Source organism: Erinaceus europaeus, chromosome 8, assembly GCF_950295315.1.
Source record: "Erinaceus europaeus chromosome 8, mEriEur2.1, whole genome shotgun sequence".
In the NCBI taxonomy this organism is placed as follows: domain Eukaryota; kingdom Metazoa; phylum Chordata; class Mammalia; order Eulipotyphla; family Erinaceidae; genus Erinaceus; species Erinaceus europaeus.
The window spans coordinates 50,513,467-50,540,478 of NC_080169.1; the positions used below are offsets into that span (position 1 = coordinate 50,513,467).

Below are 27,012 nucleotides of genomic sequence, written 5' to 3' on the forward strand. Positions count from 1 at the left end.
TCTTTCTTTTTTCCAGCTTGACCACTTATTTTCTTGAAACCTCAGGCATGAGAGTCTTTTTGCATAACCACTATGCTATCTCTTCCCGCCCTTTGCTATGTCTCTTTAGGAAACACGTACAAACATCTCTGGTCTTCCTCACAAATGCAAAAATAATTCTTGAGACCTATTTCCTGGGATTGTTCAGACAAACACAAGTATCAGAGTACTTCACACATTGTAAACTCTGAATAAATGATGCTGAATTTTCTACTTTTCCTTCAATGTTTATTCCCTCTTCCTCCACTTTTTTTTGTGCTTTCTTCCTTCTCTTGCATTTTCTTCTTTTCACCTAAATAGAGCAGATTTTATAAGTACACCTTCTATCTTATCACATTTAATTTATTTAGCCAACACAAGTTATTTTCTAGTCACACTTCTAATAATAGATAACTTTCATGAGTTTGGTGTGGGGAAAGGGCTCTTTCAGATCATAGGAAAAATTCTGACTGAGTACTTTTTATTGTTCATTTTAAAAATCAAATGTAACGTACAGTGTTTTCTTATAGATACAACCACATACATAAATACATATTTTTTACTTTCCAGTATGATCCAAAAGCTATATATATTTTCTTGTTATGGCACTTTCTACAGTTAAAGACATGAAGTTTGTAACCACTGAGCATGCTGTTGTAAAATTCAAATGACTTTTTATAACCAGGGTTAAGCACACAAATATGATTTATGTGTCCCTTTTTTTTTGCCTCCAGGGTTATTGCTGGGGCTCAGTGCCTACACTACAAATCCACTGCTCCTAGAGGCCATTTTTTCTGTTTTGTTGCCCTTTTTGTTTATCGGTGTTGTTGTTACTATTATTGTTGTCGTCGTTGTTGGACATTATAGAGAGAAATGGAGAGAGGAGGGGAAGACAGAGGGGGGAGAGAAAGACAGACACCTGCAGACCTGCTTCACCGCCTGTGAAGTGACTCCCCTGCAGGTGGGGAGCCGGGGGCTCAAACCGGGATCCATCCGCAGGTCCTTGCGCTTTGCTTCATGTGAGCTTAACCCACTGCACTACCACCCGACCCCCTATGTGTCCCTTTTTATAAGCATATGGCTAACCATTCTGAACAGTCCTCAGTCAAGCCTCCCAAATTTGTTAGCAATTTTAAAGGGTTTATAGTACAAAGCAGCTGATTTTAAGTGGCTGCTTTATCTGCCAATAACTTCTACCAGCCCAATGCTATATTTTAAATAGTAAAATATATGTCTTAGGCATGGCTTAGTAGATTTAAAAGAAACTGAATAATTAAGAAATCAGAAAAATATTTCATAATTCCAGTTTAGTTTCTCAGATATATTGAGCATGGCAAACAAATTAAAATGATTAGGACTCTAGGTTTCAGGATAAATATTCCACGGATGTGTGGTTCATCAGCATCTTTGTAATCTTTAAATTAAGTGGCGTCATTAGAAAAATCTAGGATTATGTTAACCACTGATTCTGAACAGATACACAATTCATCTTCTGTATTAACTAAAAAACTAAAGTTTTCTGTTAAAAGGATAGCTTATATGTCACCTTTTCTACTTTGATATACATCGATTTTTCTGAGGCTACTGCTGTTAATACATTTATGGAATGTGAAAAGGCATGTCAGTTGCCACAGTACCACTACTAAACCCCTTCTAAGCTCTAAAGGCTTTTTCAAAAGTACAATTATTAATGGCATCCTGACTCAGGAGATTGTGGACTTACTGGTGTACAAATACACGCTTGTGTTCAGAGGAAACCTATATTTTTTTAAGGACAATTCCCTTTGCCACACACACAGATGGAGGCAAAGTGGGAGGTAATAAGCAATGGAACAGCTGCTGGAAAGACCAAGCATACTCACTTAACATAAATACAGCTCCACTGCATTTAATTCTCCAGAGAATCTAGCATCACTGTTAACAATGGATGAAACCACTGACAGAATCCCAAGCCAGAATGCAGTATACAAAGGGTAGTAAATATACTACAGTGTTCTACCACAAAAAGATATACTATGTGGTAACAGTATTTGCAGCAGTTTTAAAGAAGTCCACAACATAGAAGTTACATTAAGACTGTACGCTGTAGCATCTGTTACTACCACTCAAATAGGCTAAACTTTTGTAGCACACTAACCTATAGAAGTCTGACGATAACTATTTTTGGTTAAGGAATCTGAAAATCTCATCTAACATAATCTTGACTACCTGCGAAGCTTGAGAAATCTTTGCCAAAGTTCCCCCAGAGCCTTCTAATGACTTTTATAGTATGCTTGTTTGAAAAATACTTAGAAAAAGAACTCTATTACCACTCAGTTGAGAAAGCTAGGAAATAAAGTCAAATGTAAATACTAATAAATTAAGGTATATAGCAGACAATAATAGTTTATTTTAAACATTATTCTTAAAAGTGAATTAATTTATAGCATTAAGTTAGAATTTAATTAAGATTCCTTAAAACAAGGTTATAGTTCTGAAGTTTCTGCCTTTAAAGAAAAACAAACTGAAGAAAAGTTAATTCATTAACTATAATAAACTGAGGATGACCTTGTTCAATTTATATTAAAATATTGTCACCCTCACCCTCCTTTCTTCAGGAATATCTTACATGTTACTTTTTCAATTATTTGGGATATTCTATTTTCTGTTGAAATGATGGAAGAAGTATTAAAAACATTGATTGTTGGGCAATAATTGCAAATACATTTTCTAAACTTCAATTACTCTCTTTTTTCTATAACAAAAAGATAAAGAAAATGACAGGAAAATGAAAAAGCACGTACTACTCAAACTGATCTGTTACATAGGCTGACTAAATATATAGTCCTTCTCTTCTTGATATTATTAACTCTAGGTATTCTAGTTAATTCCTAGCAACCATTACATCTAAGCAGTTTTGACAAAAAGAAGGCTTATTGCTAAACATCTTAAAACATGTACTATGGTAATAAAAGAAATGTCATTCCCTCCTACTGAATATTTGGGCATAAAAGGTATTTTTACAATGTAGTTCATGATTTACCATATCTATAGTGTCCAAAAAAAGCACAATAAAAAGAAAGCATTTTTTCCAGTGGTTTGAAAACTACTTGAATCAATGGTTAGGCTTTCATTACACTTGCGGCCAATTTCTTACTTTTTTTTTGTTTTGTTTTTATTTATAAAATGGAAATATTGACAAAACCATAGGATGAGAGGTATACAGTTCCACACAGTTCCCACCACCAGAACTCCATGTCCCATCCTTTTCCTTGATAGCTTTCCTATTCTTTATCCCTTTGGGAGTATGGACCCAGGATCATTACCAGCGGAAGGTGGAAGGTCTGGCTTCTGTAATTGCTTCCCCACTGAACATGGGCAATGTCGGTTTGATCCATGCTCCCAACCTGTCTCTCTTTCCCTAGTGAGGTAGGGGTCTGGGGAGGCGGGGCTCCAGGACACACTGATTTGCCCAGGGAAGTCAGGTTACTTTTAAAAGCATAGGAGGAGAGGGGGGGATCAACATAGAGAGTAGGGAGATAGGATAAGCATTCATTTCTAATACATTTTCTATATATCCTTTTCCACACAAATATAGTTAAATGGAATGTTTTTTCCTGTTTATCAATCCATTTTATTTATTGGACAGAGACAGCCAAGAATCAAAAGAAAAGGGGGAAGTAGATAAGAAAAAGGGGGAAATAGATAAGAAAAGAGACAAATAGGCACCTGCAGCACAGCTTCACCACTCGCAAAGCCTTCCCCATGCAGGTGGAGACAGGGGGCTCAAACTTGGGTCCTTACGCATTGTAACGTGTGCTCAGCAAGGTGTGCCACTACCCAGCCCCTCCTGTCTATTAATCTATAACCAGCTTAGAGATTCTGCCTTGATTACTTCACACAAGTAGGTTTTCCCTTTAATTGTTATGAGCAACACATTTTATTTTGTACAAACAGACAAATGTCAGGAGTAACCTTTGTGTATGTTCTTGTGGTGATGATATTCCAAAGTTTAATAAAATTCTACTGAGGAACATGATTAACCAAAATAGGCTGTCACCTTTTTTTTTTTCTCCTAAGCCGAAACAATGGTTGGTCTTTAGAATACTAGAAAGTGTTCACTTTTTATCTAAAAGTCCTTAATACTGAGGCAAATAAAAATAGGGAAGTTTATTGAAATGTTGAGAAACTATTGTCTGGATTGAAAGAGGAACAACTTGGGGAATTAACCACTAATGCATTTTATCTACCAGCCTAAGAAGTAAAGTACAAAATTTTCTTGGCAATGTTAAACCTTGTCATCCCCTAAGAGATAAATAATTCATGTTTTAAAATGTGAAAGTAGGGAGTTGAGTGGTAACGCAGCGGGTTAAATGCGGCTTAAGCATCCCAGTTCGAGCCCCTGGCTCTCCTCCTGCAAGGGAGTCACTTCACAAGCAGTGAAGCAAGTCTGCAGGTGTCTGTCTTTCCCCCCCTCTCTCTTCCCCTCTATCCATTTCTCTCTGTCCTATCCAACAATGACGGCATCAATAACAGCAATAATAACTACAAAAATAAAACAACAAGGGCAATAGAAGGGAATAAATAAATAAATTCTTAATAAAAAATTTGAAAGTTGTTCTGATAGCTGACATTTTCAAAAATTTATGCAGACCCCCCGAAAAGCAGAATATGATTCATTCACTTCTTTACTTCGCAGGTACAATGCACCTGGCAGATAAATATTTATATGTAAACATGCATAAGCAGATATTCAATTTCATATTTACTTTATATATACCCATAGTAGCACATATATACATGCACGAAGCAAATAACTCTCAATTTCTAAGTATTTATTTATTTTTTCCGTTTTGCCACCCTTGTTGTTTTATTGTTGTAGGTATTGTTGTCGTTGTTGGATAGGACAGAGAGAAATGGAGAGAGGAGGGGAAGACAGAGAGAGGGAGAGAAAGATAGACACCTGCAGACCTGCTTCAGGCTGTGAAGTGACCCCCCCCCCCCCCCCCCCCGCAGGTGGGGAGCCAGGGGCTCGAACCTGGATCCTTACACCAGTCCTTGCGCTTTGCGCCATCTGTGCTTAACCCACTGCACTACTGCCCAACTCCCATAACTCTCAATTTCTTTTTTTTAATATTTATTTATTTTCCCTTTTTGTTGCCCTTGTTGTTTTTCATTGTTGTTGTAGCTGTTGCCATTGTTAGATAGAACAGAGAGAAATGGAGAGACGAGGGGAAGACAGAGGGGAGAGAAAAATAGACACCTGCAGACCTACTTCACCACCTGTGAAGCAACTGCCCTGCAGGTGGGGACCCCGGGGCTTAACCGGGATCCTTATGCTGTTCCTTGCGCTTTGCGCCACCTCCACTTAACCCTCTGCGCTATCGCCGGACTCCCAACTTTCAATTTCTGTACAGGCTACTATTAATCTAGACTCCCAGATGACTGGAGCAGCTTCATGCTTGGCTGGTCTAAGCTGTGACTTGAGGCTACTGTTCTAAGCACTAATTTTGCAAGATAAAATTTAGCAATTTTGAAATTCTAAAACTAAACATAATTTTGTCATCTATAAAAAAATTAACACTGTAATTAACAACTGCTTCAGAATCCAAACCGCTATTGAACATGACAGTTGCAAACCACAGAAGAATCATAAAAATGATTAATTGTACAAACTAAGATTTGTTTCAGAAGGCTTGTATTTTAGAACATTTTATCACCAAAATGGGAATGCCTGAATTTTATTGCATATTGTAAATTCCTACATATGTATTTATAAAATTTGATATAATGGTTTTCATTTCATTTACTCAACCACTCCCTAATACATTAAAGTAATAGAAATTTTCTTATTAATTCAGGAAATCAAAATGGCCTGAAAAGATATTAATCTGACAAATTCATCTTATAAACTAATAATATTTGAATAAGTATATTATTTTTATAGTAATTAGTTTAATCATGGTCTTTCACACATATAATTATCAACATGAATGCCACTGTTGTTATATTCACTATAAGATGAACAATTATAACATTAATTGGAATTATAAACATTTTTTTCTTCCTTTTATAAAAATTAAGCACTTTTCCTAGATAAAACCTAGCTGACATTAAAATCATAAGTCTTAATTAGATTATTTTGTTTAAAATACACATAATTTATCATAAGGGAATGAATTAGTATATTATTTCAAATTAGCTTATTTAACATAATTACATTTTAACACCCTAAAGTTGCTCATACAGATATATACTTTTTTTTGCTTCTTACTAAACTATACAGTGTTGTGGTTATAATAACAATTCAGGTAAAATTCTGAAAATGAGAAGTCCAGTTGAAAATTACATTTTTTTTCTATGCTGTCAAATATCTATCTACATGCTATTAACAGAAGTAGGTACTTGGATTTTCAGTTTTTATTTGGATGTTTGGCACCATGGAAAAAACAATTGTACCAAAAAGTCTTTTGCAAGGAGGGAAAACCAAAAGAAGTATTAGGTTAGTTAAATAAAATAGAATTAAAAAAAATTCATTGAAGAGTAACCTGGTACTTGCAAAGACCTCCAAGATTCTAACAACCTTGACCACACTCACTTAAGAGAACACAAGTGCTTAGGGTGATTATAACTGGACTTTGTTTTGGTAAGTTGAACTCAATTCTTCTGGAGATCACCAAAGCTTAACCATGCTATCAGGTTTGTCATCAGCAGGGGCTAATGGCCTTCATAAAGTATAATAATTTAATAGGAATCTTTTCTTAGTTGCTCCCCCCCATAACCGTTGAATGTCACATTTTGTGCTCTGTACATCCCTTCTTCCATGAAGGAAGTTTATTTATATTCAGGGTATATGCTCCTTATAGAAAATTGGTATAGGTTCTATCCTAGTAGAAATCATAAAGTTGTTCTACAAAGCAAACAGTTATCATCTGAAACAACTCATACTTAAAACTGTGAATATATCCTAGTTATTTTGTCATTCAAATCCTTTTTAAATCTTAGCACCTCTAGTTTATCAAAAGCTACTAGACTGAAGTGCTACTTAAAGGATAGCAAATCTCTTTCCTTTCTTATTCTGGCTGTGGAAAATGTTTGAGACACTTTTTAATAATTCTTGTACATTACACCTTGATATCATTCTAAAATAAATTACACAGGTCATTTATCCTTTTGATATTCCATATAGACTTTTTCCTTGTTTAGAAATACATACAACTGAACATTTTAAATACTGTACTACGTTTTTCATAGTTACATGCAATCTCATATGCTCAACTGCATTTTTCCTTTCTAATTTTTTTCAAAAGTTTTTTTTTTTTTTTTTTTTTTTGCCTCCAGGGGTTATCGCTCGGGCATAGTGCCTGCACTAAGAATCCACTGCTCCTGATAGCCATCTTTTTTCTATTGTTGTTGTTGTTGCTGTTGCTACTGTTGTTGGATAGGACAGAGAGAAATTGAGAAAGGAGGGGAAGACAGAGAGGGGGAGAGAAAGGTAGAAATCTGCAGACCTGCTTTACCTCTTGTGAAGTGGCACTCCTGCAGGTGGGGAGCCGGGGGCTCAAACTGGGATCCTAGTGCCCATCCTAGTACTTCACACTATGTGTGCTTACCTTGTGCACTGCCGCCCAGCCCCCTTTTCAAAGCATTGTCAATATATTAACAAGTGTCAAATTTGCTGCATTATTAACATTTGTAATGAAATTACTGTTATTCTTTTGGCTTTAAGATGAATTTTTGGCTTTAAGATGAAATAAGTGATTTGAAATGCTGTCAAAGTTTAGGGTTGAAATTTAAAGATTAATGTTTTTTTAAGATAATCAGTGTACAAAATACTAAACAAATAGACTAGGACAATAAGACATATTTATCGTCCAAATTATAGTTTTTGAGTTGCCATTTTGTTTCTTATATTGTACTTTAAGCTGAAAATTATTTTGGAATTTGATCATTTTACTACAGTGGAAATATAATCAGAGACTTGAAACTTATGTGTATCGATCACAACTGAAAACAAAATCTTCCCTGGAAGAGGTTAATGGAAAAAGAAATAGTAGGCAGTGGAAGATGAACCGCTCTTTTCAAAACTGGTACTGCAAACAGCATTCTAACTAATTCAGATAAGCAGCAAACATAGTTGTTAGGGGATATTTATGACAGCTGCATCTGTGTGACAGCACTGAAGCATTAATAATGGCATCGGGCTTTCTGTAAAACACATCTGCAAGAAAGACAGGTAGATAGGCTGACTATCAATCATCAGGACATGTGAATAATTCTATACTCACTGGCCCATGTGCTGTTAAGTCACCTTCATATATATAGAAAAGCTTACTACTCACTAAAGGAGCCATAGTACTGAGTAATTTTTATTTTTAATTTTTTTAGAATGTGTGTGTTTGAACATCATTTAAAAGAATCAAGTGGTTAACAGCTCTCTCAGTATATTTTGAAGCAGGATATCTACAAAATTTCTGGTTATATCAATCATTAATTTATGACTTATTATCTTACTCTCATGTTTTAGCTAATTGAATGAAACTATCTAGCTTTAAAACAAATAGATTGTATTCCATAGACTGAAGACAAAAATCATCAGAACTTAATTCATGTGCTAGGATAATTTTTAATTTTGGATCTTTGTAAACATAAAGGTTACATACAACTACTGTCTGTTTAAGTAACTGAATTTCTGGGTGTGGTGGGTCTTAGGCAATGTGTACCGGTGTAACACTACTCTTTGGAGTTTATAAAATTGTAATCCAATGTTAAATGAGTTAAAAAATAATAAAAATGTAAAAGATTTACAAGTAGAGTAAAAATTACACTTAAGTAATTAAAATGATGTTCTTGCTTTTCATTGAACTCATATAATTTTGATTTATGCTAATCGGAGCTAAACACCTGCTCTGCAAAGAAAATAGACCCCTGTCTGTGAAAATAAGTGTGTACAGTATATTTTCTAGATAGAATATTGAAGTCAAATAACTAAAAATGTGTAATATATAAACAAAGCATCATGGGGCCTACCTGAAAACATTGTTGTTTATATATTTTACTTCTTTAGTCATAGGCCCAGAGATATTCCTCAGTATTCCTCAAGTCTTTGCCACTTAAATGTAAGAAGGGAAAAAAAAAAAAAAAAAGAAAACCACAAATGGAATGGAAAACTCAGTCTGGTGATTTCAGTGATCTCATACACAATCCTCTGTTTAGCCCCTTAGAAGTTCATAATACATTGCATCAGTAAATCTGAATTCAAGCCACTACTCTGCCATCATCTAAAATGTCAAGGAAGATAATTGGGCAAAATAGAGGAGGGCATGATCATGAGGGCACTGTGCTGGGACTCCCTGCGACAGCTGTAGCCTTAGCTGGGACAGGAGATGAAGCAGCCAATTGGTAACTAGAGTTCCTTTTTTCAGTGACCTAGTTGCATGTCAAGTCTCAGAGGAAGGTATGTCTACCTGGACTTGAGTGAGAATGTCTCCGCTGTTGAGTTATAAAAGTTCTTTCACTGGGAAATATTGACAAGAGGTGGACAGAAAAAAGATCTTTCTCTCTCTACTCCAACTGCATAGTGCACTTTACATAGATCTTGTCCCAAAACTATTACACTTCCTGATAAAATTACCATGTGATCAAAACAGGGTTTTGGGAAGGCAACTTAGGGTATCTAGTGTGGCTTCAGTTTTATTTTAATGGACCTTCTGATATTTAAAATGTCAAATCATTGTGCTCTCCTTAACAATTTTGACAGTCATAGAACTATGTAGTGTGATTATTTGACTTTTGTACTACTTTTTAACCACACTTTCTAAAAATTCCTTTTTACTAACGGTCTAGTACATTTTTTTATATCTAATTTGCATCATGAGTGGTGAGCAAGTCTTGTGGGTAGATATGGCTATATGACTTATAGGGTTCATTGTAGAACAGAAATTGAGCTCCTTACTGGAAACGTTTTTAACCTTGATAAGACGACAAAATAGCAGAGAATTAAGCTAAGCTTCAGACTCTTCTGAACATAGGACATTGTGAGATTACACAGGTTGTACTGTGAGGTTGTACTGTGAGGTTAGGTTCACTTTTGGAATAGAACTTTGTTAAAGATATCTTACTGACATGTCCTTCTCAGCCCAACTACTGAAAGATCGATACGATATCTTCCCCAAAACACCTGTTCAGTGCATTTAAGTCCCAAGGAGAGTGAATCAACCAAATGTAAACCTAATCAAAATTTATTTTCTTATTCAGATTGTATTATAAAGTCTAAGAGTATTTTATCTTCTTTCCTTGAAGTTTTCACAAAGCAAGTTTCCTTTCAGAAGACAACACAACCCTAGTGAGTTTTAATAAGGATCAGAGGACCAATTCTGATTACAGATAATGGTAACAGATTCTTTTGGAAATTTGATCATTATAGGCATATTTTTTCATATATATATATTTTTTTCTTTTATTTCCTTCTTCCTCTTTCTTCCTTTCTTTTTCCCTTTCTTTCTTTTTTATCACTTCTTGCTCAAACCTCTTCCCCCTTGTTAGCCTTTCATTTGACTTCAAATTCTAAACGGGCCAACTTGCTCTGAAAGTGCTTTGTCTGGATTTCTGCAATTTATGTGATTTGGAATTAGCACAGTTTAGAGGGTGCCCTTCTTTTTTGAGAGCAGTTATGCTCTGTCAGCTTGAGGCTGGTGAATAAGACAGTAGTAATTACAGTAATGGCGGCATTTGCCTATGAAGTGATCCACCACCTCTCAAAAGTGAACTTCAGCTCAGCTGTAGGAAACTTATCTTTCCTTTCCTACATAGAGTCTCTATGGAGTTGGTCTTCAGAAATTTCTAACAGGCTATTGAGGTGAGCAGAGGAAGCAGAACTCCCTCCCAGAATCCATTCTATTTTTCTTCCAGAAATACATACAGGTAAATTTAAACACTGTACAAAATTTTTAAGAAAAATACTAAATAAAGTTATTTTCCTAAATTTGATTTTTTCTGAACTATATATTGTTTTGTATATAACCATATGAACTGTTCAAATGTATTTCTATTTTGATTTTTGATAATGTAAGAAAGGGATAGAAGCATATGTTTTTCTCACCTGGCAGTGAAGTTGTAGGGATAAGCAACCCTACAAATTGTTTGGCCTATTATATGTCACAGAGATTTTTCTATAGCCTGTCTAGACTCCAGACAATAGACTCCAGACTGGCCTATAGTTGCAGACATTTCTATAGTCTGTAATATCACTTAGAAAAGTAAGGGCAATAGCACAAAAATGAAAACCAGCCTGACCTGCCAGTACGATAGTAGAAATCTGAGTATAACAACACTTCAGAATTTAGAAATGATGACAGTAACCTAAAAGAAGTTTTAGCAGCTATATATAAGTCAAAACCAACTTCTGTAAAAGCATATATCCTCCCCAAATGAGTCCTGTTCAAGTCATTCTGCCCAGAGAATATAGAATTATGTTATTACAGAGATTTCTGACTATAAGTTATATTGCATTTTCTTATTGCAATGGAGATAATGATGCACATGTATGTATTATATGTAATATTTGTGGTCAACACAGACTTTCCAAAAGGCTTTTCTTTAAATAAACCAGATTGTTAAATTATTCTGTTTTCAGTTCTTTTGGGTAAGATAATTAATTATTTATATAATCTTAAGAAAGTTAGGGACAGTTTGATATAAGAAAAGAGGTAGAGAAAAATTTTCTAAATTTTACCAATTTACTGTTATTTTGTCTTTGAGCAGGTGTCCATATTTATTTTTCTCATACAGTTACACTTCACAGGAAAGCAAGGAGAATGAAAGAAACCTCGTTTGCTTTTTATTTTTTCTTTGACCAAGAAAGAGTATTTGTTCAGTTGTTGTTTTATTTTGATGAATACTATAACAGACATATTGAATTTACGTAACACTCATTGGATAAATTATTGTCGTAAATCTACTGGAAATATTTTAGACTCCAAGCATTCTTTTTTCTCAAAGACACCAAACTATATCAGTAGCCACTAGAGCATTTGCATCTTCATTATTAGGGGTGAATATTAACAGAGTCTTCGCTGCTGTTGGAGTGACTCAATGTTTGGTTGAGGAGGTACCTAGTGAAAAAGGTAAACTGAAGCAAAGCCAAAATATTCTTCAAGTTATTTTACCTAGAATTTTACAGCCCCAAGTAGAAAACTCTAATTTCTGAAGGCATTCAGTTTCATTTAATGAATTTAAAAAACTAAGCAAACAAAAAACACTACCACCATCTACTTGTTTCAACACAGTCAACTTGAGCATAGTCATATAAAATATATTATCAAAAGTTTGATTATAAAACAAACCACTACAGATGTTTATAGAACCTTAACTGAAGAACCTTTCCAATGTGATCTAAGCCCATTGACCAGGCACTCAGAGAATTTATTATATCTTAGAGGTTATGTATATAAGTGTGGTCTATTTTCCCTCTGGAATATAATTTTAGATTTGCATTACAGAAAAGTAGCATTACATGACACTCTTTGTTTTACATGTAAGTCCAATATTTTCTTTGTCTTTAAGAAAAATTTCTTGTAAACTCATCAGAAACAAAGGTTTTTGTCAATATTTCCTCATGTAGCAAAAATAAAGAGATGTGCTTAGTTACAATCAATTGACAACATAATATCAAATACAAATTATGTAATATTCAAGGAGATATATCTGAAATAATAGATGTATTTTTCCCTTTTATATATGCCATGATATTCAGGAATACTTCATATACCTTACAACAAAGTATACTAGTTACAATAACTTTGACTATCATTAAAATAGCACAAAATTCCAGCTCACTCCAGTCTTTTAAAATGATTATAAGTAAAAGAGTAATAGCATTCCTTTTTTACTTGAGCATACAAGAACTTGACTTTTCAAAGTAAACAAAAAAGTCCAGATTTAATGTTAGCATGACAATGTTGGCAAACTTTTCAATCTCATGAAAATGATGACCATGTTTCATTACAGGATAGCTGAGATGTCTACAGCATTTTGAAAGAAAGCTAGATCATTAACTAAAGTGTCCTGTGAGTGGAGACACAAGGTCAAATTAAGCCCTAAGGAAATCTTCCAAATTTCTACACAAGTCAGTGGAAATGTGCAAAATTTACACTTGAGAGGGGGTCCTGTAACCTACAAGTTCTTGTTAGTAATTTCAACAGGTCTTTAGAGAAGATATATAAACAAGCAGGAATAAAAAAAAAAAAAACCACCAAAAATAGATACATTATAAATAAATAAAAAATACCTCTCCAACATCATAGATCCAAATACGGCCTTCAGAGTCCCCAACAGCAACTTCTTTGCCACCTTGAGCCCAACGAACACGGTTTAGTGCAGAGGCTCCCTCAATGGCCACACTTGCTGTTGGAACCTGTCACAGAGTCATGACAGTTAAGAGAGAATCTCTAAATATGAATTTAAAGACACGGATTTACAATCGTACATTTAAGTGGATGAGTCACCACTGCCTTCATGTGCATGTAGTAATATATGTCCCTTTGCAGGGGTAAAAAGGATTCATTGTTCTTAAATCATATGCTCCACTGAATTAAAGGGTAGACAGGAGAAACATTTTAACAAAAAAGGAAAAGAGGGAGAGTCTTTTTCCATAGTCAAAAGGCAGTGAGTAACACAAATAATTCTTTGAATTATGCAGGATGTACATTCAACATACAAGTAAAACAAGATAAATATGATACTTATGATCAGTTTGTGATTTGTGGAATGGTGGAGAATTTGGGATTTAACAAGATTAAGGATATTATAAAAAGCAGGAAGAAGAGCATATAGTGGAATAAAAGTCATAATAATATGAGTCTTTAGGGAAGAAGAAAATATATTGATCCCTTAAAACCTCACTGTGGAGAGAATGATCAGAAAAAGTTAAAAAAATGCAAGTGAAAAACTTCAAAACTTCCAGTTATCCTTTTATCTTTTTCTCTGTTTTCTCTTTTCATGTCAGTAGTAGGGTGTAGGAAGCAGTCCATAAAGCTCACAGTATTCTCAGGGTAATATCCTGGTAGAATGTAATCACCTACATCTAGAAAATGTCTTATATGTTCTTAAATAATGTCCAAAACCACTGTCAATTATACTTATAACTACTGTTAAAGTGAACGGGAAGTGCTGAAATGGACCTTAAAATATTTGTCAGAAAAATTTTAGCATTTAAAAAAGAACTGTAGCCAGTCTACAATTCTCTTAATTCTGTTATCATCAGCTGTGAGAACTCTTCACGTCACTCTTGCTTTTTCTTTCTTTTTTTTTTTTTTGACCAGAGTATGACTAAATTCTGGCTCTTGGTGGTACTAGACCGAATCTGGGACCTCTTGCATTAAAGTTCATAAACTCGACTTTAAGGTTAGAAATTTATGGGAAAAGGGCTGTAGCACAGCGGGTTAAGCGCAGGTGGCGCAAAGCACAAGGACCGGCATAAGGATCCCGGTTCGAGCCCCGGCACCCCACCTGCAGGGGAGTCGCTTCACAGGCGGTGAAGCAGGTCTGCAGGTGTCTATCTTTCTCTCCCCCTCTCTGTCTTCCCCTCCTCTCTCCATTTCTCTCTGTCCTATCCAACAATAATAACTACAACAATAAAACAACAAAGGCAACAAAGGGAATAAATAAATAAAATAAATATTAAAAAAATAAAATTAAAAAAAAGAAAAAAAAGAAATTTATAACATATTAAGGTCAAATTCCTCTAAGCATTCTATAGGAATAGTAAACGGGAAATGACAACACAGCATTAAAAAGAAAAAAGTAAATGTAAAAAGAAAAAGAAAAAAATAGCAAAAAGAGGGCTGCATAGATCACCTCATGCCATTGTCTATAGTACATGTCCATTTAAGGCCTGTATCTAATAAACATCTCTTATTAGGATGAGAACATGACATGTACTATACCTTAGCATCCATGGTATCCATTACTCAGGGTATTGAAACCATATGTTTATATGATATTATTGATCCAAAACCTATCTTTGAAATAGCAATAAAACTCCACAATATGTAAGAATCTATGCTTAAACTTAATCTTAAATCAACACAACCCCTTTTACCTACTTAAATCACTGCATGTCATGCCAATTGTGAGCAAAATGAAAAACAAAAGTCCTCAGTTCATTAATTTTTTATATACAATTAAAAAAAATAAATAAAGGCAATTACTGTGCAAACTACAAGTTGAATTTTTAACCAGACCTTTCAGAGGCCAAAGCAATGTGAATTTAGATGGACTATAATTCTGTCAATACATTTATAATTATATGAGTCTGCTACTCAGAAAACAAATCTAAGATTTAGTTATATAGTTTTTCAGAGTTAATTTTTAACTCCATAATTTAGAGGGGTCATAAATTATTAAACTCTATTCATGATCAGAATTTATCAGTGAACAATATCAAAAATAGAATGAAAATGTTTAAAGCAAATGCAAATATAATAAAAATGAACTATTCAGAAGAAACAGAATTTTAATACAGTTTAAAGGATTTTTAGTAGACTTACTTAATAATAATATAGCAAATTGGAGCAACTAATATTTTAACCATTTTAAAATAGCTTCATTTCATAATATTATAAATGGCAAAAAAGTATCTACCAAAGCCCATATATAATGTATCAATATTTTAAAAAGAAAACTTACCAGATAATATGAAGGAAATGACAAAATATATTTTGCCAGGCCCGTGCCTGTAAAAGGCTTTCCAAAATTTATAAGCCATATGACAACAAATCACATTTTCTTACTCTTGAACTTTGGTTTTATGTACATTTTTATATTTGTATGGCTCAAATATTTCAACTGCAAAGAAAAGCTATATGCAGCAAAATTACTGTACTGTATAAAGGTCAGTAGTACTGAGATAGATGATACAAATTATCTTAGTTGAAGCAGTTGGGGGTAAGTTGATCTGAAAGCACAATATTGGAAACACACTCGAAATTCAGAATTTTTTTTGACAAGTTTAAGTCCTAATCTGACAAATATTTGAAAAATCTGACTTAACTTGCTTTAAAGAAATAAAATGATATGATTTTAAAAAGTATTCAGTTCATTGAATCTTAGCTAGGTTCAACTCCGCTATTATGAAGGAAGAATTATGTATGCCATAAAAGTAAATAGTTGCTTGTCCAGTAATGATTTTTAAAATCATTAGCTATAAAATTCCTATATGGTTGTCTCAGAGAAGGGTAGAGATTATATCTGGTAATGTTAATTTCATTTTATTAAAAACTGATAAAAACAGTTACATGGGAATTACTAGTTTATAAAATATTCCATTACATTGTAGAATATCACTGTCACATCTACTAAATCCGATTACTGACATAGGGGCTCTCTGAAATCAGTCTTGAATATGTGTTTTTGATTGTTTTTAAAAAGTGAATGAATTTATTTTAGTAGATAGAAGTGGTATGATTTTAATCAACAGTGATGACAGACTTTGGAAAATCATTAGAATGTAGAGTAAACAGAATTTTTTTTATTATTAAAAGCAATAATGTCCTATGCATTTTGGCATTCAAAATGGTCATTGAACATGTACATGCCTTTTGATCATTCTCAAAGATGTTTCATTACATAATTCATCTTTGTTATGTGGTCCTTGCAGCCAAAAGGAAATATAAACTTAAATCTAAAGATTTTTTAAAAAGGTAACTCTATGGCAGTAGTTGTAAGTATAGATAATTTTGCAAGATACAATGTCTCAATAGTAACACCTGAAGGCTGTGTCCCTGCCCCCTCCTACAAAAAAAATGCTAGGGGACTCTGCTCCTCCTCATATCCTCCAGCTGTAGGCTTCTTAATTAAAAAGGCTGTGTTGTTTCCTGCTCAGAACACTTCAAAAGGCCTTTCTCTTGTTCTCGACTTGACAGAGTTTACAGCACTTGTCCTTTTTACCTGTCCATTCTTATTTATGAAGACGGTTCCAGAATAAGAAACTAGGGAATGATGAAGAAACCATAATATTTTATTAAATTGAAAGAGACTTAATATTTATGTTTAAAAATAAAGTGAAAAATTTGATTAGCCTTTACTAATTTTGAAAAAGCAGAAACAAGGAAAAGATACACATGGAATAATTTAAAAAACGTAGATATATATAGCATATTTTAAAAAACGAATGCGTCTTTATTGCCAGTTTTTTTTTTAATGGGCATTTTCACTCATGATGGATATTCAGTGAAACCTGTTAAATATGCAGCTTTAGATACATGTTCAGAGTTTGATACGACTGTAAATCTCTGCTGTGAGTTCAGTATGTTAGACAAGGACTATTTACCCTGTGAAAATCAAATGGAGGACAGATCTAAACATACAATAAACTGCCAAGAGGAGTATCTTTCATGGATTCAACATAGAATTCATATGCATAGTAAACGGTGACAAATAACCCTTTTAAAAAAGTCCAATCTAAAATCAGTCCACAAGAAGTTAAATTTTTTTTTTTTTTTTTTTTTTTTTACTATTTGCGTTTGCCAATAGTTAATTTCAACACCGCTTTGGTGTGTCTTTCCAATAGGGGAAGCTGTGAACACGTATCATTTTTGCTTTTTGCAAAGAAGGGTCCTCAACAGTTCAGGCTCTGTTATGGTTTAGGGATGAAGTGAGATTTGCTTTTTTGGCCACTGCATCTGCCAGTTCCCTTCAGACCAGACAAGAATGAGGGGGACCCGGGGTATGGCGGGAGGGGGTGGGAGGGGGTCTGCAGTATGGCTGCAATTGGAAGATCTGCCCCCAAAAAGGCCGTTTTGGGGAGGAGGGGGTGGTGGTGACAGAGAGGCCAGCTGCGCCCCCCTTACAGCCCTCCCAGTCCAGGCGCCTGCGCCACCGCTCACCTCGGTGTCGTTGTTGAGGTTCCAGAGGTCCAAGCGCCCCATCCCGTCCACGCAGGCAAAGAGCGCGGGATGCACAGGGGACCACATGACATCGTACACATAGTCTGCATTGTCTTCAAAGGAGTAGAGCGGCTTGTTGTGCTGTAAAGCAGAGACCGTGAAGACTTTGTGGCGCTGCTTCTGCCTCGGGCTGTCTAGAGATCCTAATTAAAAACTTTGCACATTCACAAAGTGTCATAAAACTTCCCGAGATGAAAGTCCTCAAGAAGGTGAACCGCAGCTTTAATGTGACTAGAACTGTCCAGTGGCATAAATAAATACCGGGGGTAGGGGGTGGGGAGCTCGAAAGGGCTGGGGCTGGGACGGGAGGGGGGGAGGAGGTGGTTTCAGACACAGAGGAGACATTCCAGACAGGTGGACGGGAACTGCCCATTAACTCGGAATTTTCGCCTAGAAAAGTCTTTGCGAATCACTCTTGAGTCCGAACCCAATCGCAGTTGACCCGGATTAGACCCTCCGGGATGCTCTGGGAGCCCGGGCGGTCCTGGCTGCCCCGAGCCCTTTGGTTTGAAGGCAATGCCTGCCACCTTGTGGTTTTTGTCTATAACTGCAACGGCTGGTACTGTTTCCAATCTATACCAAATTCATACTTTTGTGGTTCAGTTATGAGGGCAATGGGGGACACGTTTTAAAGGGATTTGCAGTTCTTCTGAAAGGCGAAAAAAAATCATTATTCTAAGACCGAAGAGTGGGTTCACTCAAGTCAAGTAAACTGGTGTGATTAGGTGAACTGCACCCGTACCCTCAGAGGTGATGAATCACATTTTATAGATAACCTAATAGTTCCAAAAGCCTTGAAATGGATGCTTTTCTTTTTTTTTGGGGGGGGGCATACATTAGCACATTCCCATTGAATATAAATGCTTCCACTCCAGAGGGATATAATAAATTAAAATGGCACTCTTGATTCCAGTGAATATTGTCACATCAAAATAGCACAGAAGTCAGAGGCAAGTTTGAAAGTACACCAGAAATAAAACGTAATTGGACTTCATGAATTATTCATTCCATCTGGCTTGTCTTATTCTAATTTCTGCATAATGGCTTTACTAATCCCTGATCAATTAATGTAAAATGAAATTTAAATGATAATGAAAGCCCTAGAGATAAAAGAAATTAAGTATTCTTATATCCTCTGACAGAAATCTAAACAATGGGAGTTTTTTCCCCCAATGTCTTCTTCATCCAGTCAGCTGTCGGTACTCTTCATGGGGTTAGGCTGAATGCCTGTACAGACCAGAGTAATAAGATTTAAAGAGAGAGAGAGAGAGAGAGAGAGAGAGATGGAGGGAGATACAACATTCACTGTGAACAATCAAATTCTTTCTACATAGAATGTAGAGTAGAATTGTAAGGAATTAGTTCCAAATACAAGAACAAACTCCCAATTGTATTGGTAGAACTGTAAAATGAACACCATGCATGTGCCAAAATCAAAGTAAGAAAAAAATCTTTGAAAGGACAATAAAATTTCTATGCAAACTTTTATTAATGTAGTCACCCTAAGTGATTTGTCTGCATGAATTCTGTTGCTTAAAAGAGAGCACAATTGTGTTATGAGTTAAGCACATAGAAGGTTGAAAATGAACCATGGTATGTGTGTGTAGGTGGGTAGTATTAGTATGAGATGTATCTTATTTTTAATTCAAAATCTAACAGGGAGTAACTTGAAAAATATCTAGAGAGAATTAGATATTGTATCTTTATGTTCTATAACTTGTTGATGCTAAAATATTTTTATATGCTATTTTTTCATAGTGATTCAAAACTAAAATGATTTCGTATAAATATAACTTCCTATTTGCAATGTGTGTGTTTTTCTACATTTGATTTACTAAAAATGCACCTTTCTCGTCTCATAGTCTGAAGCAGGTGATTCAAAGTACTTTCTCCAGAAAATATGAATACCCGAAGACAACATAACATGACTTATCATTTCCCCTTCCTATCACTTTGTTAAAAGGAAATAAAGATATGGCTCTTTGCTGATAAATTCTAACCCTTAGTAGAAGAATATTCCTACATGAAATCCTTAATTTTATACTTAGCTAGTCACTGTTAAAGAACATGCCCCTCCCTACAAAATCAAAGGGTGGAAAAGATTTGTACATGCTTATACAAGTCAGTTCTTAACTTCTCTCAGTAGCCCAGTTGCTAGCATAACTGAGTATATGGAGGTCTGGAAATAGACACACATGTACAGACATGTAATGAACATATAACCCATCTACACTCCTTGTTTTGATCAATTAGGTCACCCAACTTTAGTCATTTTCTTAGGAGCTGATGTTATCTGATACACTATTTCTATAAATTACCCTGTTAAACTCTCTTGTTGTTCCCTTTTTTCTTTTAGCAGCCTTTTCTTTGAGAAACTTAGTTAAATTTATATAGGCTAGTGACTTCACTACTCAAGCATCTGTAAATAACTGCTACTGTTTATGTTATCAGAAACTAGTTTTCCCATGTGTGGTAGTACTGTATTAAAGTGCTATTGCTCTTTAGGTTTGTTCTAAAGTCATTATTACCCTTCAACTCTATGAATAAACCTTCCATCATGAAAATCACTATAAGGTTAATACCATTCAACTAACTGCTTTATCTCGCAACTTCATGGTACTCTATTCTGTCACTTTTTTTTTATACTAAAGTTAATAGATCTTGTAATAAATACATATTTTGAATTGCAAAGAATGTCACTATGCAAGTAATTCTAGCCTACAGTGGGTATATTTTGGGGGGAAGGGAGAAGAGCCTATATTTTCAAAAACACTGCTTCAATCACAGGTTGGAAAAGTCTTGGTCAGGATTGAACCCACTACCAGGTTATCAAGTGAACTGATGCCTATGAACCATTAGTTCTCAAGTATAGTCTATAGCATGATAAAGACATAGGCTAATGCCACCTTTACAGTTGTAAGCAGTGCTACTTTAAATAGCAACTGATTTTTTTAGAATAGGAATTTTATTATTCTATTTGGTTTGTGAAATCAAAATGTTATTGGAAGATCTTATTAAAATTTGTTTCAAATATTTATTATGAAAAATTTTTGCAGTAAACACAGATATAAGGACATTTTAATACTCATAAAATATACTGACAGCATCAGGGCTAAAACATTCTGTTTTCCTATTTTGAAACATAAATGTTTGGACCCACATTGTTGTTATAGCTTACTAGTGCATTCCCACCAATTTTAGAATACTGTAAGTTTTGAAAAGGCAGGTAGAGGGGGAGCATGAAGCTACAGAAACATGATAATTTTAAATATCTACACTGTGGAATCCTCAAGGCACTCAAGATCCAAAGTTACTCAAGTAAACTGAATATTCCTTCACAGCATGTTACTATAGAAACTGTATTCCAGTGCAATCAAATTTCTCTCAACAAAAGCTCTTTCACCTATGTTTCCTTTTCTAATGTCTTGTTTAGCATCAGTAAACTGTTAAAGAGAAAAGGAAAACTTCACTGTTACACAACACATTTCATGTGTGACACATGCCAATGAAAAAAAGTCACAGCACCCTATATTTTAGATTGGTTTCCAAGGCTGTGCCAAAAATGCTAAAGTATCCAGACACAGATCAGCTTGATTTTAATACTCTGACTCCCAAACAGAGGAGAGAAGAAAGCTACCAGTCACCTCCCAGACAGACATGCAGGACAGGGCAAGGTAAATTGTTGGGTGTTCGCTGTATGCCTGACTTTGTACACATTGTCTAATCTAATCCGCATAAAATCTCTGTAAGGTAGATGGTATTTACAGAAAAGAAAATTATAGTTCAGGAAAGTTAGTAACTTTCCCAAGGCCACAAAAGTTGTAAGTGGTGGAGTTAGATTTGACTCTTTGGTTTTTCTAGCTGTAAAGAAGATCCTCTATTTGCTGGGTCATGCTGTCTTCTAGAAAACACAGCAAGTCTTCTTTAGTCTCTGTAGGAAAAGCCAGTAGCTACCCCCCCTAATGCCTCTATTCTCTGCTGTTTTATTTGACCAATAATATTTACTAAATACACATGATTTAACATTTAGAATGTTAAAAAAATATCCAAGTCTGAATATTTATTTCATTTCCTGAATCTGTTATCAGTAATCCCAAAGAAGTTTCATACAGTGGATGTATAATAATTCTGGCAGTTGCATGTAACTCTAGGCATCTTTGCACTGACTGATAAAAACAAAAGTATTTTTCTTCTGAAAACTTTTTAGTATTTTAACAGGTGGAAATTCCTATTTAGCTAGTAGAGGCTAAAAGTAGGCCATATATTAAAGTAGAATAAAATGATGCATAGATCTGGGTACTAGTTCATTGAATATCCACACAAATTTGGGTGAATGACAACATTTATATTATCTGAAAGATGGGAATTTCTCAAGGAGAGTGAAGCAGAAAACACAATAGGAGAAAATGGGAGTCTTGGGGAATTAAAGTTAACAATCTTGGATCTTCCTTTCTTTCTTTCTTTCTTTCTTTCTTTCTTTCTTTCTTTCTTTCTTTTCTTTGTTTCTTTCTTTCTTTGTTTTTTTCTTTTTTTCTTTTTTTTTTTTTTTGCCTCCAGAGTTTTTGCTGGGGCTCTGCACCTGCATTACAAATTCACTGCTCCTAGAGGCTATTTTTTTCCCCTCTTGTTGCCCTTGTTTATCATTGCTGTTGTTATTATTATTGTTGTTGGATAGGGCAGAGAGAAATTGAGAAAGGAAGGGAAGACAGAGAGGGGGAGAGAAAGACACCTGCAGACCTGCTTCACCACCTGTGAAGCAACCCCCCCCCCTGCAGGTAGGGAACTGGGGGCTCAAACCAGGATCCTTATTCCAGTCCTTGCGCTTAGCGCCATGTTCGCTTAACCCGCTGCACCACTGCCCAGCACCCCATCTTGTATGTTTCTTTTCATTAATAAGGAAGACTTTATTAATAAGAACAGCTTCCCTCAAGGGCACATATTGATTTTGTGGTTGCATCAGTTTCTGCAAAAATGACCGAATGGAATGAGATAGATGAAAGTTTTTCTTTTTTATTAAGAGTTATTACAATTAAAGCCATTATACCAAGGACCTTGGTTCAAGTCCCTGGTCCTTACTTTCAGGGGGTTGGTGGGGTACCTTTATAAACCAAGCAGTGCTATAGGTGTTTCTCTTTCTGTTTCCCTCAGCCTTCCTATTCCCTATCAATTTCTCTCTGTCTCTATAAAAGATAATTAAAACCATTTTCCTGATGCTCTGAGGAATTCATTTATAATGATTTCTTTATTTTATTTATTTGTTTATTTTTTACTTTGTATTTTATCAAGATATACATATAAAAGCTATACCAAGGCGGTTTGAAGTGAAAAATGGAAATTATAAATGTAAAGATAGACCTCCTATTTGATCTGTTGGAAGAGGAATAAAACATTTAAACATAGTTAAGAGAGGCAGGTACAGAGTTCAAAAATGAAACATTACAACATCCATTATTATTTTACAATATAGGCTTGATCTCTAGATTTGGGGCTTTGATTTTATAAGTACACTTCTGACAATGAATAATGATAGTTTTTTTTCCCCTGAATGGTTAACTATAAAATGATTTTGTATGTGAGGAGTTTCTGTTTCTCATTTCAGAAATGTACAAAAGTCATATCTAGAGAATATAATTCCTGTATTTTTTCCCATCATTTACTTTCTTATCAGGCACCTCTAGGTATTCCAATAAATAGTTATTAGTATTTAAAAAAAACTGGTGAATATGACTATTTGTGTTAAAATGCTTCCTAGCATTACCAAGTACTGTGGTTCTTGCGGTTGCTTTTTTTCTGAATAATGAGCTGTCAAAGGAGACTTGTGAAGGATGTTTACTCAAGCCATGAAGATTTTTGTTGGAATAAAGGGGTTGGAATAGGTAAGGTGTAGTGTGAAGAGGGCAGAAAAAGATAATGGAGTTTCTGTACCTTTATTCTGAAATAAATAGTAATGAAATAAACTCTTACCTTGACAACTATATTCTGTGGAGGGAAAATAATGACCAAAATACTAAACAATGCATAATAAAATGTTCTTCAAAAATTGTTATGTGGGTTCCTGTGAAGTAATTAAAATAAATAGCTAGCCAGTTCTTCCAGGAAATGTTAAAAAGTGAGACCATAATATCACTTTAAAAAAAACCACCAAAGGACCCCAAAACTTCAGGCTCACATAAAAATGGAAGCTTCTACCATAAAAGCAAAATGTTTCAACACAAAAACAAACCAGCACTCATGAACCAAACCAAGTCAAACCAAATGAGGAAAGCAAGTCTTTTTTTTTTTTTTTTCACAAAAAAAGGGGCACTGTGAATTTCGTACTATGCCTGGAAAACTTTATTTATAACTCGATTTGAAGTTCTTGTAAAGCATGAGATATCCTATATGTTTCTTAATTTTATTAACTAATGTTACTAAAAACAATCCATGATATCTAAAATGTTAATTTTACTCATTTCTATTATGGTCAGAACTTCAAAATTAGATACTGGGTGAGCTATTCTTAATAATATGTATAGTGGGTCTGCTTGTGTATTTAATTATAAAGGCTAAGGACTTTAATTTGGATTTGTTGATTTTAAAACAATGTGAAAAGAATACTACAGAAATCCATGAATTTAGCATTTGCTTCTCTATAAATGCAGAAGTTTAGCTAAATAAATGCTGAAGCCACATAAAAGGTATTCTTTGTTGTACCACCTTCCTCTTATGCTTATTTGCATGGAAGAATCCTCCTAATCCAGGAGGCGCCACCAATAAAGAGGATAATTATCCATATAAAAGAATGTATACATATTCACAGGTTTTGACTAGTGTTGGAGTGTTTAAAGGTATGGAAAAAACTACAAGCTTTGCCTAATTCATAAAAGGAACATCACCACACCAGCATGTTTTTTTTTCTTCCAAAAAAAATAATAAAGGCAATTTTTGCAGCATAAGTCTTTACAGAAACATTTTGGCTGGGATGCTTTTTTGACTGTCATTTGCAGTCATATAAACTGCTCAATCTCTTTCTGAGTATTCGGTCTCCTTGCTCATTTGAGTTGAGGCCAGGCTGAAAGGGCAGATCACTATGTCACCAAAATCATTGCCAGATGAACAGACTAAATACAACTGAGGTAGCTGCTTTCTGGGCCTATATTTTCTCTCTGAAAGACCATGTGGCTATAAAAGAAGGCAAGCAAGTTCAAAAGGGACACTCTTTACTTGCTCCTGTTCTAATTATATATATATTTAAAATCTATGGTTGTATATATATATATATTTAAAACACTTTATTCATTTTTGATAGAGACAGAGAAGTTGAGAAGGGGGGACAGAGGAGAAGGGGGGGGAAGGGAGAGAGAGCTGCAGCATTTCTTCATGGCTTGTGAAGGTTCCCCACTGCAGGTAGGGACCAGAGTCTTGAACTGGGCCCTTGCAATTATGATTGTGCTCAACCAGGTGTGCCACCACCTGTGCCCAAATCAATGGTTGAATACTTTCATAGCATGATGCCAGTATGAGTAAGAAGCATACAATAAATAGATGCTGCTAAGGTTTAATAGAGACTTTGTTAAAGGGGTCAGGTGATGAGACACCTGGTTGGACGCACATGCTACAATGCACAAGGACATAGGTTTGAGCCCCTGGTCTCCACCTACAGGGGAAAGCTTTGCAAGTGGTGAAGCACGGCTGCAAGTGTCTATCTGCCTCTTTCTCTCTCTCTATCTCCCCTCCTGTCTGAATTTCTCTCTGTCCCTGTCAAATTAAAGATAACAACAACAAAAAATAACAAATGAAAGGGGCCAGGTGGTGGCACACCTGGTTGAATGCATGTTACAATGTACAAGGACTTGGAGGTTCAAGCCCCTGATCCCCACCTGCAGGGGGAAAGTTTCACAAATGGTGAAGCAGGTCTGTAGGTGTCTGTCTGTCTCTCTTCTCTATTTCCCTTTTCCCTCTCGACAGCTAAATGTCTTTATCAAATAAATATAATTACATATACAAAAAATTAAAAAAGACTACTACATAATAGAAAAGAAAAGGGTGAATATTGGTAAAAGGAATTCAGCATGAAGAGGTCATGGGCTAGATCTTGAAGTGGCTAGGAGTGTGGCTGTGTCTGTACCTTGAAGACTTGAAAGTTAGAAGGATGAGAAAGTGAACTGCAAGTTTGGCTAGTTTTACTGGTTTACTTATTACCTATTTAACATTAAACTGTAAAATTTCAATTTCTAAGTACATTGGTTAAATGATCGAACATTTCCCCTAGATCTTAAATTGTCAACCTTCACTCTAGCACCTGGTCCACAAATTATCATTTGTATACAATACTATATATTAAATACACATTATATATAATACATTGTATATGTATTGTGTGATATATATCCTGTATTTTAAAGATTTATTTTACTTATGAGAGAGAGAGAGAGACAGACAGAGAGAGAGAGAAGCAGGGCATCACTCTGACATAGGTGATGCTGGGGATAGAATTTTGGACTTTTTACTTGTCCCACACTCTACTCACTGTACCATATTTGGGCCACTATATAATATATCTTCTTCAAAGAAATATTGAATAAGATCACATTATTATCCTGGGTATATGACACACACTTTTATAATTAGGTTTGATTTTAAATTTCCCATGTGGGCATTTGATAGCTCCCAGAGATAATTTGACACTAGTGTTCTTACCATTGAGTAAGTAAACACTTAGAAAAATATATTTCTCCCAGTCCTGGAACCTCTGGGGCTTTGCTCATTTTCCTTCATTCTTCTCTCAATCCATACCATTTGATACTGCATCTACTCATCTTAACCAAATAAGTGCAACCAGTCCCACCTCAACATGTTTCACTTGGGGCTGTGTCCAGAGATTGCCAGACCTGCGATGTCAACCCTCCAGCTCCATTACTCTGTTGAGACCTTTCCTAGCTGATAGGACTCTTTAGTCCCATTTTAGGTGGTGCACTTCCTAACAAAGTTATAGAACCTAGATATATATATATACCAGGGCTCATGAGATAGAGCACATTATGCACACATAACCACGAGCTGGGGAAAAACATATACCTTAAAATAAAAG

General features: G+C 35.1%; 1 protein-coding gene across 5 annotated transcripts in view; it reads right to left on the reverse strand.

Annotated features, from left to right (window-relative positions):
* Positions 1-27,012, reverse strand: part of DYNC1I1 (dynein cytoplasmic 1 intermediate chain 1) — a 486,729-nt gene that overhangs the window by 19,217 nt on the left and 440,500 nt on the right. For 3 of the 5 annotated variants that reach the window (XM_060196200.1, XM_060196199.1, XM_060196198.1), the window contains 2 exons: positions 17,883-18,023; positions 13,286-13,411 (listed from right to left, as the gene is read on the reverse strand). In XM_060196200.1, the coding sequence (XP_060052183.1) occupies positions 13,286-13,411; positions 17,883-18,023 (267 nt within the window). Of the gene's footprint in view, positions 1-253; positions 332-13,285; positions 13,412-17,882; positions 18,024-27,012 lie in introns of all 5 variants that reach the window. The other 2 variants (XM_060196197.1, XM_060196195.1) reach the window with 1 other exon arrangement.